At 43.2% G+C, this 13,900-nt stretch overlaps 1 protein-coding gene across 2 annotated transcripts; it reads right to left on the minus strand.

The window, feature by feature from the left end:
* Window positions 1–757: 757 nt before the first annotated feature.
* Window positions 758–13,576, minus strand: LOC115097462 (lysophosphatidic acid receptor 6-like). 2 transcript variants are annotated; one of them, XM_029613306.1, is made up of 3 exons: window positions 13,397–13,576; window positions 11,034–11,116; window positions 758–5,664 (listed from the first exon to the last, which is right to left on the minus strand). In XM_029613306.1, the coding sequence occupies exon 3, from the start codon at window positions 5,632–5,634 to the stop codon at window positions 4,543–4,545; it is 1,092 nt and encodes a 363-aa protein (XP_029469166.1). In that variant the 5' UTR covers window positions 5,635–5,664; window positions 11,034–11,116; window positions 13,397–13,576; the 3' UTR covers window positions 758–4,542. The 2 variants fall into 2 exon arrangements, with proteins under 2 accessions (XP_029469166.1, XP_029469167.1); XM_029613307.1 differs by lacking the exon at window positions 11,034–11,116.
* Window positions 13,577–13,900: the final 324 nt, after the last annotated feature.

Raw genomic sequence — 13,900 nt, forward strand, 5'->3', positions numbered from 1 at the left:
GCCCCTCTTTCGCCCCCCCCCCCCCCCCCATTTTCACTGAATAGATATCAGTGGATGTTTGTGAAATTTAATTTAATTTTACTGTATTTATCTAGTACACTCACTGTTGCTATGTACTTGTATGCAGTAACCAGTTATAGTTCTGTATTATAACTTATGCTTTCTGTATGACTTCTGAGATTGTCGAATAAACAATAAATTATTAAAAAAAAAAAAAAAAAGAAATTGGTGAACTTGTGCATGTATTTCTTGATTTTCTTATGTGGCTGTACAAAATTATCCTTACACTGTGCCTATGAATTGTGTGTGTAGCCTCTGACTCTAGCAAACTGCATATATAAATTGTGAGTTTATATCCTAGATCTGGGTACCCACTTGATACATACTGCATATACAGTATGAAGGGTACCCCTTACTCTGAGTGCACACTGAGTATACAAGGAGTGTTTATAACCCTGGCTTTGGGCATGCACTTGTTCTATTAATTGCATTTATAGCCCTTGGTTCTGTGTGAGCTGTGTATATAATCTCTGATTATGTGCACATGCTGAGCATATGAATCCCCTCTATCTGGGCACATGTGTATCCCCTGGTTCTTGATACATGCTGGCTGTATGAGAGATGTGTGTAACTCTTGTAAATTTTGGGTTGGTGTATCTGGTATGAGCACACAACATATGCAAATCTTCCCCCATCTGATTGTTTGACATATGCTTACAATTGCAATTGATTAAGATATTGCATGTACACACAAAAATTATGCAAGAGATAAAGTTTTATTACATTATACCAAATAGCACACCATATATAAAATCATCCATGAGTTGTGATAGTATCTCATAAAATATTTCCACCTCTGACTTCTGTGCATGCCATGGACCACACATGTGATATTCAAGTTGCTAGAGTCTGAGATAGAAAGGTCACGCTTGCCACTGATGTGTAAATCATTTATATTCAACTCAGCATGAAGGAAGCCACCAAAACCTAGTTGCTATCTTTCCTAAGACATAGTTCTGCTGTCATTGCTTCTTGGCAATACCACTTTTCTCCTGACATTACATATTTATTTATTTATTTATTTTTATAAAAATGTTTATTCAGTCAATCTGAATGGCTTTGTTCTTGATGGAGTTCAATAAAAGAAACATTAAATACAAACTTACACAAAAACAAAATCTACAATGTAAGCACAAAAAGAAAAACATAAATCAATAAAACAGAAGATGTCACCAATAAAAAACAATCTGGGTAAATCCAGTGCGCATATTCAAGCAAAATCAATAAATCTAAACAATAAAAGGTCAGTCAAGACCATACATAATCTCAGGCATCTGAGCCAAATGTCTGACTGATAAAATAAGATCTTACCATCTTCTAAAATGTTAGATAATCTGTCTCCTCATGAAGTTCCCCTACACTGGGCTAACTACTGAGATGGTCCATTTGTACATATCCATTAAACAGGCTACCTTTGACAAAGGAATAACAAAAAACCCTTTCCCAGAGAATCGTAATGGGAGACTGATATTATAACTTTCCAAGATTTCTTTCAAATACAAGGTGCCATTGTTCTTTACTTTCTTAAAGACCAGCATTATAATTTTAAATTGTATTATCCAAGCAATGGGAAGCTAATGAAGCTTTTTTAGACTAGGAGCAATCTGATTTTCAGAGGCACAGCTAGTAAAAAATAGTGATTCTGATTATAAATCCTGATTATAAACCTCCGATGCAAACAAAATAAAATAGGGATTAATTAGATAAACATCGGAAAAACACCACTTCTCCTAGTACCCTTTCACCCCTCCTTTCTATACCCCAGATCCTCGGCTTTGTTATTGTGCTTTTTTTCCAAGCTAACATCTCTTCAGCTGTACAAATGCATGTATTTGATACAACTGGAAAAGGTACCCAACAATGGTATCTGCGCCACAAAAACACAGATAAACACACATTTTTTGTATCTCCCCCCCCCCCCCAATAACCCCTAAATATCTGGAAAATAAACATCTAAATTTACAATTTATAAACACCTAAAATCAGAAGCCCTAGTAATAATGCAAGCAGCTGCATTTTATATAAGCTGCAGACCTTCTACTATATACTGGGAATACCCATGGCAGTTACTATAGGCACACAAGATGGGTGCCCACCTGAGATGCTAAGGTGAGGGCATGCTAAAAAGGTAGAAATGTGGGGCGAGCCGCACAACACTGGCCATCTTCCATGGCCTTCTTGCCTGCCCAGTATGTGCATGTTTGCATGCATCAGGGTCACAGCCCAGCTTGCCCCAACAAGGGAGTAGGAGCCACAGAGCCAGCCAGGGTGGGGGGGTGGAGCTAAGTGCATGATGAAGGCAGAACTAAATGCTGGAGTGGGATGGGGTCAGGTGGCAATAACTGTATTGGGAATACCATTTATCCCTAATATTCCTCCCTCCTCATTGTGTTACTGCTGCTGCTGCTACTACTACTGCTTAGTGGTTGGACCCTGGGAATTCTATCTGACTCCTGATATTCCTTCCTGAGAGTTCCACTCATCCCCTGACATTATTCTCTTCCCATTGTACTGTGGTAGTGTCATCTGCATCCTAATATTGCTCTCTTCCCATTGCACATTGGAGGTATCATCTGCTTCCTGACATTACTCTCTTCCTATTGCATTCTGGTGGTGTCATCTTTCCCTCGATACTGCTTTTTTTCTGTGTATTCATAGTTTGTATTGACACATTTCCATCCATACTAGAAAGAATATCTGAACTTCTAAAATATCTGGGGGGGTTTTGTCCCAAAGTATGCACAAATATTAACAGCTGTATTATTCACTGATTTGTTGTATACATTAATTTTTCAGTAAACCAAAACTTACAAACATTCACATTTCTGCTGCCTCTCTCCAGCTTGCTTATAACCTCCAACTTTGCACGCTAGTTTCAGGCTCCAGCCTTTGGCTTTCCTCATCTCAGACTTCTAAGGGTAAATTTTGAAAGCCATCAAGCCGCTTAACTACAGAGTTAGATGGCTAGCTCAAAGTCTTTCAAAATTTACCACGGCTATAGTTTAGCACCTTAAGTTGTGCATATTTTGGGTGCAGGGTTAAGTCAGGGAGGGCACTTACCCAGTTTGCACTCATTTTCATTGCTAGTCAGCTATGTTTAGGGGGTCTATCCAGGAGCACAGATAGCTGGCCTAAAGCCAGTCAGCCATACCCAACCCCCAGAGCCATGATCTCCCTCTCTCCATTGCCGGTACCCCTGATGTGCAAACCAGCCCTCCATAAGACCTGTGGTCTCTCTCCTTCTCTGTCTGGCAAACCCAATGTTCAAACCAGCCCATCCCCAAATCTGAAATACTCTCTCTCTCCCACCAACCCGGAGCCTGATCTTAGTGGCAAAAATACACCTCCCTCCCCAATGTCCAAACGTCTTTCTTTAAAAACCAAAAAACATGTCTCTCTTTAAAATCATTTATATTCTGCTGATCTTAAAAACTCAGTGGATTACAAGATCTTAGATACAAACACCATCCCCCAGACCAAGCCCCAGACTCAGTGATGATTCCTCACCTTGTTTAGCCCTCCTCTCCCGCTTGCCTTCTGGAGGCAGGACAAGATATGTTTACCTCCTCCCTACTTAAGTGCAAAGTCCTGAATGCCACCAGTAGAAGAGGATCATGATGGAAAATCATCACAACGTCTGGGGGGGGGGGGCCTTTTTCCTCTAAAATCGGAATTCGGAATGAGGGAGGGCAGGACCAAGGAGAGTTTCATTGTTGTATTGAGCTGCCAGGTGAGGAGAGGTGAGTTGGAGGGTTTCATGCAATGATCAAGCTTCGGGTACAAGTTGGGGTTATCCGTAAATCTAAGAGGGGAGGGGGGCAGAGTCATTTACATTTTCAGTAAGGTGCTTGGTGGCCATAGAACTGACTAGATTTTAGTTTGCAAAATTATCTTAAGATAATATTCAGCCACGGCACAGCTGGCTAAAATCTAACTGGCTATCAGATCCCTGCCTATCTCCAGTCTCCTACTCCGTGGCCATCGTAACCCAACTAGATATACATCTGGCTATTAAGCTGAAATATGGAAAGGGAGAAGGAGATGGATTATAAATAGGAGAACTTTAAGATGGATGCAGGCAGCACATAAAGAAAAACGGGTTGGGTCATGGTAGTCATGGAATAGCAAGAGACTGGAGATATACAGTAGGGGATACATTTGCAGCAAGCCCCTCAGTGATCTGATAGCCAGCTAGATTTTCCCATTTTCTGATACTTAGTACATTTGATCTAATGTTTCTCTCCAGTCTCTCATCCTTACAAAAATCTTCAGTCTCCTTTTGTTCCATGACTACCCTAATCCCCATTTCTCACTATTATCTGCTTTAGCCCTAAATCTGCTTAACTTCATGCCCTACTTCTTACCTCCTAGCTTCATTCCAGCCTCATACTTCCTAATATTGCAGCTCTCCAACCTCCCTCCCCCAGTGTTATGCTCCTTCCTTCTTACAAATGGAGCTTGCCCACCTCCCTCGAGCATCAGTCAGTAATGATGTACTTCCCAATCTACTCCTGTAGAGCTGGATACCGTGGTTGATGCAGTATTTATGGTTACTATTTGCCCTTGCTGGGAGTCTCCTGATCCTGATGCACCTGGATTGATATCCTGTGCACTATCCTCAGGGCCATTTAGCTGACCCTTTCTGAGACACTGAAAGCAATGAAAAGAATGTGTAAATACATACTTAAACTTTTCTGAGGCAAAACAATATAATATGGGATCAAGACAGCAGTTTGTTCCTGATAACATCCAAGTTATGTAATATGCAACTTCCACCCTTTCTAGCAATCCACAATACAGAGGGAAAAACAACTTGATGGTGACACCTGCTGTCCTTGTGATATGCACAGGCACATAGCAAATAATGAAAATTACCAAAGAGACACCGATAGTTTGGATGGATTTAGATTTCATGACTTTGCTGACAGAATTCATTGGATTAATTTTCAGGATATATCTGCTCAGCAATGTGTAACAAGTGATTGTGATTCCAAAAGGGATAAAAAGTCCAGTGAATATGATCACCCAATTCCATATAAAGTACAACACAGCCATATCCGTTTGATGAAAGCTGAGGCACTTGGTGGCTCCATGGATATCAGTTGTCTTCAGAATGAAGAAAAACGGTATTCCTTGAAAACAAAGGCATCCCCATACCACCAGGCAAACTTTTTTAATGAATGTATTTCTAGTGAAAACCGTTCTCTTAATGTTGTGAACCACTGTGAAGTAACGGTGCAGGCTGATCAGAGTCAGGAAGTAGATACTGCCGTACATGTGAGCGCTCAGTAAGAAGACTTTGACTTGGCAGAGGAAAGTTCCAAATATCCAGTGGTCTGTCAGTGAGTAGGCAATGATCAGAGGGGCTGCTGGGGTGATGATTGCATCTGCGATTGCCAGGTTGAACTGGAGAATCATTGTTGAATTCCATTGTTTGATGCGAAACCAAAATATCCACAGACTGATGCAGTTTAGTATAAAACCAATAAAGAAAACAAAGCTTAGAAAACTTGGGATAAAAACATGCAGCTTTTGTGGTTCACAGCTCGTGTCATTGTCTGATGTGTTTAGCATCACTGCAGAGGAATGCAGTCACGCTTCCCCCTGGAAAAGGTTAAACACATAAATGTTTTTTTTAATTCAAATGAAAAAAAATGAAAACAGAGTAAATATGATGGGGCTGCTAAAGTTCATGAAGTTCACTCAAGGACAATACAGGAGTTAAAGGATATAATTATTGACTCATAATGCACTGTTTATATGGAATCCCTGGGAATGGTAGAAATTGTTGCTAAACAAAGGAGAGGAAAAATCTAAGATAGAGAATTATCAACCAGCTAATTTGTTATTAAGATTTGTGAAAATATTAGATCATCAATAAATAAACAATACCACTTTTGTATAGGTCATTTGAGAAATTGCAGCAATATGGAGTGGCTGAGTTATTAGCGCAGCAGGCTGAGAACCACGGAAGCCAGAATTCAAATTTCACCACTGCTGCTTGTGATCTTGGCAAATTACTTAACACTCCAAAACCTCAAGTACAAACTTAGGAACTGATTTACTAAGCATTTTTCTCATAGACACAGGATGGGAAAAAGAGGTTTAGTAAATGATTCCCTTAGATCGTACCTCCATACTGGATCAGACTGAGGGTCCATCAAGCCCAGTATCCTGTTTCCAACAGTGGCCAATCCTAGTCAGAAGTACCTGGCAGGATCCCAAACAGTAGATAGGTCCTATGCAGCTAACACCCAGGGATAAATAGTGTTTTTTCCCCAAGTCTATCTAATTAATAACAGTTTAAGGACTTCTCCTTGACCAAACCTTTTTTTAAACCAACTATGCTAACTGCCTTTACCACATCCTCTAGCAACGCATTTGCAGAGCTTAACTGAGGCCTGGATTTATCAAAATGCACTAAAGAGTAATTGTTATGGAAAACTGAAAGAAGGGTGGTATCAGGAGCGTTGTTAGCTCTGGGCACATAAGGCTATGCTCCAAGTCAGCTCAGCAGTGCCTCGAGTCTCAACTGCTCCTGTTTGTAATTCACCTGCTATAGGCTTGTAAGGGGAAAAAAATAAAGAGCTAGACCTGATGTCTGTGATGTAGGAAGGCCAGTGCTCTGCCCATGAGCCACTGGACAGCAGACAAGTAAACAAAGAAGGCTTGCTTACCTGCTTTCAGTTGAACAGGCCTGTAACCCCACCCTAGATGATTCAGATTAGTCCTTAGGGGTTCAGAAGGGATCACTGGGGATATTCCAGTGTTCCAGCAATTTGAAGGCTTTAAGTTGTGCCGTGGACCCTAAAATGAGGAAGATCTGTAACTCTGAGCATCTATGAAGCAACCCTGCTGATCCTTGGGGGGGCGCCATGCCATATTAATGCGAGCGCTGACTGTTCAGCACCTGCTTTCTATGTGACTTTATTGCATTGGCCCCAAAGGCTTTTCCAAAACTGGGCTGTGAACTGAACCCCTCAGTCCAATAAGATATGAGAAGGGAATCTGTGTAGATGGAAAATATGTTGTATGAAGAGGCGGGCCAGCTCGGGTACAGATGGGAGACAGGAAGCGGTGTTATATGAGCCATCTAAGAAAATAGATTCACCACTACCCATATAGTGGTATGTCCATTAGAGAGGGGAAAGTCAGTGACAAAGTTAGTGGCCAGGTCGGTCCAGGGTTCTTTGAGGGCTGGCAATGACTGTAACAGCCCCCAAAGGTGAGCATGACAGCTCTTATGCCTTGCACTAGTGGGACAGGATTCCTCATAGTACTTCATGTCTTGCTTCAATTGAGGCCACAAATAGTGGTGAAGGATTAGTTCCATGGTTCTGGTGCCCAGGGATGTCCTGCCAGATGAGAGTCATGGGCCCCATTTGAGTACCTTTTCTCTGAGACATTTAGGAACCACTGTCTTCCTGGGTAGTACTGGGATTGCAGCAGTGGCCACAATCCTCGTGGGGCCAGGGTATCCTCAATCTCAAAGGACCGTGACAGGGTGTTGGCCCATTGATTCTTTTCTATGAGACAAAAGTATAGCTTGAAGTCAAAGCAGTTGAAGAACAGTAACCATCGAGCCAGTTGAAGATATTCCAGGTTCTTTTTCTATATTGTTTATATACTAATCATTCAGAATAGATAGCCAACATTACTATTTATTCTGCTGCTGTCCTGTTATCTGTGGAGTTCTGTGCTGTATCCTTACGTTTGTCTCAAAATAAAACTTAATACAATTTCTCAAACATGTTTTCTCTGACACAAGCAAGGGTAGAGCCACCCATCAAGGAAAGTATATGCATCCCCTTTGTACAGTCTGAGAGGAAGAGAACCTCCTGGAGCTCAAAATACATTTTGCATTGGTTTATAAAGCTCCTGCATTCGTTAGGGTTCCCAAGAAACTTGGGAGGTAGTGGAAGGTGCAACAGGGTCCTGGGACACAAACAGGCTTGGGTAGAGGTGGGGACACTGGAGCTGGTGTCAGAGCCACTATTGGGAACTGGGCCTGGATTGCATCCATCCAAACCGCCAGTAATTCCAGGAGACCAGTCCCCTGGTTTAAGACCTCTTATTGCTGTTGAATATGCTGAGCCATTCCTGGTATAACCTGAAGTGTGGATGACTCCATCAGGTCCATGGCTTCAGCAAATTGTAATGATAGTGGTCCCTTGTGCTGTGGTGTGGTTGGTGCAGCCTAGTAAGTGAACCTACTAGGCCCATGCCAATACTTGACAGATGTGTCCTGGGCTGGGACAAAGCTGGACCTTAACCTATATTTATTTATTTATTTATTGAGTTTTTTATACCCTCGTTCGGTTTCGCCATCACAACGGTTTACAAAGTTTCGATGTTTAACAGAGTGTTCAAAAATTCATATGCTTGTTAACATATTTATCTTAGTCATTATAAACATAGTTTGGTTGTAAATTGTACAGGTTAAATTACGTGCTTTGGATTGGATCTGCATATTTATATGGGCCGATAGGGAGGGAAGTTGTAGCATAGAGTCATATGGTGTTTTGGTAGGCTTTGGTGAACATCCAAGTTTTTAGTTCTTTTTTGAAGGTTTCTAAATTTTGTTGTGTTCTCAGTTCGGTTGGGAGAGAGTTCCATAGTTCAGGGCTTCCTAGGGATATAGCTCTCTTCCGAGTTGAGATAAGTTTGTGATGAGAAGGTGGAATTTTTAATAGATCTTTGTTAGCAACTCCATTCCCAGTTAAGTCCTGTTGTGTTCCACGGCCGTGGTAGGCCATGACCGCGGTCCCCTACCTTGCCTGCGATGGCGAACCGCCGCGGGAGTCCCGGGGGAAGGCCCTGACTCAAGGCCCGTCGCTCCGGCACGGACCCCTGTGCTGCTCGCCACAGGAGGAGCCGTCCCTGCTCCCCCCTCGCGGCGTCCAGCAGCGTTTTCCTCCGCAGAGGAAATTCAAGATGGCCGCCACCATCTTTAGGCGCGAGGCCGCGCCTCCTTGACAGATTTAAAGGTACCTGATCCCTTTAACTAGCTTCAGCTGTTCCCTATCAGCCAGAGCAGGGGAAGTATAAAGGGCGGCTTCCTCTGCTCATTCCTTGACTTGGCAACTTTCGTGGTTAGTCAGGTTTGCTTGCTTCGGTGAGTTCCTGTGCTTTGGATCCTTGTTCCTGTTTCATCTTGGTGTTCCTGGTTCCTGACTTCGGATTGGCTAGCGGTGATTCCTGGTATTGACTTTGGATTGGCAAGCAGTGATCCCTCGGTGTGTGACCTCAGACTGGTAAGCGATGACCCTCTGGCACTTGACCTCGGACCTCTTCTTGACCATCGTCTCCAAGGGCCCGCCTAAGTCCCAGCGGCTCGGGTCCCTACGGGCTCCTCCTGGGGGGACCGCGGACTTCCAGTGGTGAAGACCCACTTCCTTTCTTCAACGTCACAACTCTTCGTCTGCCTCCACAGTCGCCTCAGTCTCCAGTGTCGAGGGTCAGCTGGTCACGTCTTCTGCTCTGCCTCGCCACCTGACGGGAGAACCTATGGATCTTCTCCTAAGGTATACCATCCTCCCGTCGGCCCAAGGGTTCACAAGCCTGAGCATAACAGGACCAACAGGAAGAGGGAGCCCAGGGCTGGGCCAAGCTCAAGGCAGGCAGCAGTCAGGCATTTATCAGACTCAGGCCAATAGTCAGGACAGGCAGCTAGCAGAGTGCTTGTAGCAGAAGTCAGTGGCAGGCAGAAGGGAAGTCTGCGTCCATGGCAGAGGTCAATACTAAGGCAAGTAACCAAATAGGCTAAGACCAGGTGAGGCTGGAGGCAGGGAGGATGGGGCAAGGTTGGGCAAGCAGGATGAGGCAAGGCAGCAGGACAGAACAAAGTAGGATGGACAAGACAAGGCAGGCTTGGATAAGGCAAGGCAGGCTCAGGAATACTGGAACAAGGCAGGATCAGGAATGCTGGGGCAACTCGCACTGCTAGGACAGCAGGAGGGCTCAGCAGGTTTAAATTGAGAAAGCTGACATCATCTGAACATGCCATGTCCAGTTTTCCATTGCAGGGCCTATATTATAGTGCACATGCACCTGCGCATGCCTAAGAGAGGCAGCGGTGATGGTGTAGTGATGGCAATGTGAGAGCCAAGAGACATGTCGGCATCTTGGGATGAGTGCAGCAATTAATGCATACTTAAACTCTGGAATTTGTTGCTGGAGGATTTGATGAAAGCTGATAGTGTTGCAGGTTTAAAAAAGGTTTAGACAAAGTCCTGGAAGAAAAGTATATTTATTTATTTATTTATTTATTCAATCTTATATACCGGCTTTCAAGTTCATTTCAAGGCGGTTTACATTGATTGAAGTTGCAGTAGCAACCTTCAAACACATATATACTAAAAACAAAACATGGTACATGACTAAAATACATTAAAACCAAAAGCTAGCTGACTAAAAATATATTAAACTAAACCCTTTCAAATCCCAACAATTCTGCCACATCTTCCCAGGTACCCCCCTTCCCTCCACCCATCCATCTACCCTCCTCCCCTCCACCCACCCATCTCCCCTCCTTCCCTCTTAGACTCTCCTCTCCCTCCTCTCCTAGTGTCTCTGTACTACTATGGAAAACGGGGTCAACTATTCAGGCTAAAAGCCTGTTCGAATAGCCAGGTTTTTATCTGCTTCCTAAAGCTGTTAATGTCCTCCTCTGTCCGAATCTCAGCGGGTAAGGAATTCCACATTTTTGGCCCTGCTAAAGATAAGGACCTCTCTCTCACTGAACTAAGGTGAGCCAGCTTGGGCGATGGAATGGTCAACAAGGCCTGCCCAAGGGACCTATTATTAAGGTCCCTTTATTAAGGTCCCTATTATTAAGGTGGACTTGAGGAAATCCACTGCTTATCTCTGGGATCCTGGGCTGGCCATTACTGGAATAAGGATACTGGTTTTGATTGCCATTTGCTATGAACCAGTATGGGGAATCTTAAGTTCTTATGTTCTTTTGTTCTTACCTTATATTTCTGTCAGCACAGGGTCTGACAGCACTAACTCCCGAGAATGTCCGATGCAATGTGCAATGTGGCTCTGTCAGATGCTAGAATGATAAATGTGATCTCATTAGTGATAGCAAACTTAGATTTTCAGCCCCATTTACTAAACAAAATTAATATCAACAAGCAAGGTTTAAAGATAAAGGTCCTAGTTAAGTGTTCACCTGGGCTGCCCTTTCCTAAGGTACACTTCATATAGAAAACAAAGGAGTTTACGACCCACGCGCCAAAACAAGTTATTCATCTCTCGGTCTTCTCCCAGAAATAAGGGAAAAGCTTAATGACCTTAGCTGGAAGGTTAAATCTATTGACAATTCCCGTATTCCAGAGAACATCAGCTTTTTATGAGCCTCAAGCAAAGAACCTATTTGCTTCTAAGCAGGTAAATTCCAGATTCTGACTTGCCTCTGTTCTCTCCATCTTTTAATTTATTATTCTTGAGTAACTGATTCACTAAAGGGGCAAAAAGCAAGGAAGAAGGAGAGAAATATCCGGAAAAATGGGTACAATATATGGAAGAAGGAAGCTTGAACTTTTGTACAATGAAAAGAGAGTACATGATGGCAAAATTTAGTGATGAAATGGAATGAATATTGGAGAGGAGAAATTGCAGCGAATAGAGGAGCAACAATAAACACAAGCAGATCCCTTTCCAGAGATATCAGAGTGAGGAGCAAAGCAGGGTTGCAAAAGTGGAGATAAGTAAAGGGCATTACCTTTGACAAAGGAATCCTGGTCTGGTTAAAAGGAAAGATGTGCAAGACAGTAATAAGACCAGCATTAATACATGGAGTAGGGTGTTAGAACATGCTAAAGAAAGAAGATCCAGCAACCGATGTGACAAAGGTGAGGATGGTACACTGAATGCTTGGGGTAACGGTGAAGACATTTGGAAAGAGCTAAAGGTGGCTGACATCACATTTTGGTGGCTGAGATGTACATTTTGCAAACTGCTATGATCCACAGACTATGCAGTATATAAAATATTCTAAATAAAAAGATGACAAAAAGAAGACTGGTGCAGTTTGGCCATGTGCAAAAAAAAATAGATTAAAGTTACTTTAGGCAGGTACAAGAAATGCAGGACAAGGGGAAAAGGCCCAGAGAAAAATCATAAAGTAGAGGCATCGAAACGAGGTGGACAACTGGGCTCTGGCTCAACCAACTTTTCTGCCATGGCTCTTCCGTCTCTAGGACAGTTGATGCTGACACTGCGTGGTTCTCTAAAGTTTCACAGTGAACTCACGACATAAGATCAGCACAAAAATCCAGGTACCTGTGCGACTTAAACACAAAGTGACGCAAGATGCTGGCATCAGCTATTTGGGGAATGGCACAGGAGAGACTGCAGAGTGAGCAAGATTCCCAAGGACTGACTTGCTGAGGATGGGGGTGGTGATGGAGGAAGCGGCAGACAGGCTTGCTTACTTGCAGGGAGGGTGGAGGCAGGTTAGCTGGCTGGCTGGGGAGGGGGGTTGGCAAGTAGGGCTGGGGAGCTAGCTGACCCAGGGGACTAGTTTGCAGGCTGGCTGATGGTGAGGGAATGAAAGGGTGGCCAGTTGGTTGGGAAGATCAGCTGATGGGGATCAGGCTTGCAAGCTGAAAGGGACAGGGGAGGGATCTGGCCGTAAATGAATGTGAGGATGTGATAGGGAGCAGGGCCAGAGTAGGGGTAAGGACACCTACCTCCCTTCTTCAATCCAGTTTGTTCTTGTACAAGAGAATCCTGGTAATTATATAGAGGGTCCTGAGACACACATACACTTAGACCTTACAAGAGGATCCTGCTGTTTATAGAGAGGGTATCAGTGCACACAAAGACCATACAAGAGGATCTAGTGATTACAGAGAGGTCCCAGCACACACACACACACACTCAGATTGTACAAAAGGATCCTGGTGATTAAAGAGAGGGTATTTATTCCCTTAGACTACATACGTTTGAGCTTTTTCTATATTGTTTATATACTAATCATTCAGAATAGATAGCCAACATTTCTATTTATTCTGCTGCTGTCCTGTTATCTGTGGAGTTCTGTGCTATATCCTTACGTTTGTCACAAAATAAAACTTAATACAATTTCTCAAACATGTTTTCTCTGGCACATTAGCTCTACTCTGGCTGGTTAATCTTAGGAAACAAGTCCATGATGGGAGCATCCCTTTACCTGGATTATAATATTAATTTCAACCTAGCCTAGCCAAAGGCACAATCACCAGACAGCATCCAAAGTGACCCATTCACAAGGCAAAAAAAAAATAAATCTTGGATATACATGTCCCAAGATTTGTTTTTAAGGTGAAAAAAATGAAATTGAACTGACCGAGGAAGCAGGCAGTGTGGTGATGAGGCAGTACAGGGTAGCTCAGCAGCACCTCTCAGCACATTCAGGTTACCTATCCTCTTCTCAGAAGGCAGCACATTCGCTCTTCAACATGCAGAACCGCAGGTAAAGTCTTGCTGGCGAGCTGTGCAGCAGGAGCCCTCGGTGCTGTGTGCCAAGCCTAGGTTGTGCTGCAATAAGATTGTGAATCAGGGGGAAGTGAGAGTGGCAGCACAAGATCCTCCTCCAGGAAGGCAGCTGTGGTAAGTTGGGTAACATTAGGTTTTTCAACTATACGGTTCTTGGCATTAGAAACAAAGGACAGTATCATAGCTACTGTATAAATGAATAAAGGGCAATATGTTAGGATGTTTACCTGCAGTAACATAATGTACAAATGAAGCACTGGGGTAATCTATGGTGACATTTCTACATGAGGTAATCTGCATGGAGCAGCATTTACAATCCTAAACAATTTGCTGGGCAGACTGGATGTGCAAATTT

This window comes from Rhinatrema bivittatum, chromosome 8, assembly GCF_901001135.1.
Source record: "Rhinatrema bivittatum chromosome 8, aRhiBiv1.1, whole genome shotgun sequence".
Taxonomy (NCBI): domain Eukaryota; kingdom Metazoa; phylum Chordata; class Amphibia; order Gymnophiona; family Rhinatrematidae; genus Rhinatrema; species Rhinatrema bivittatum.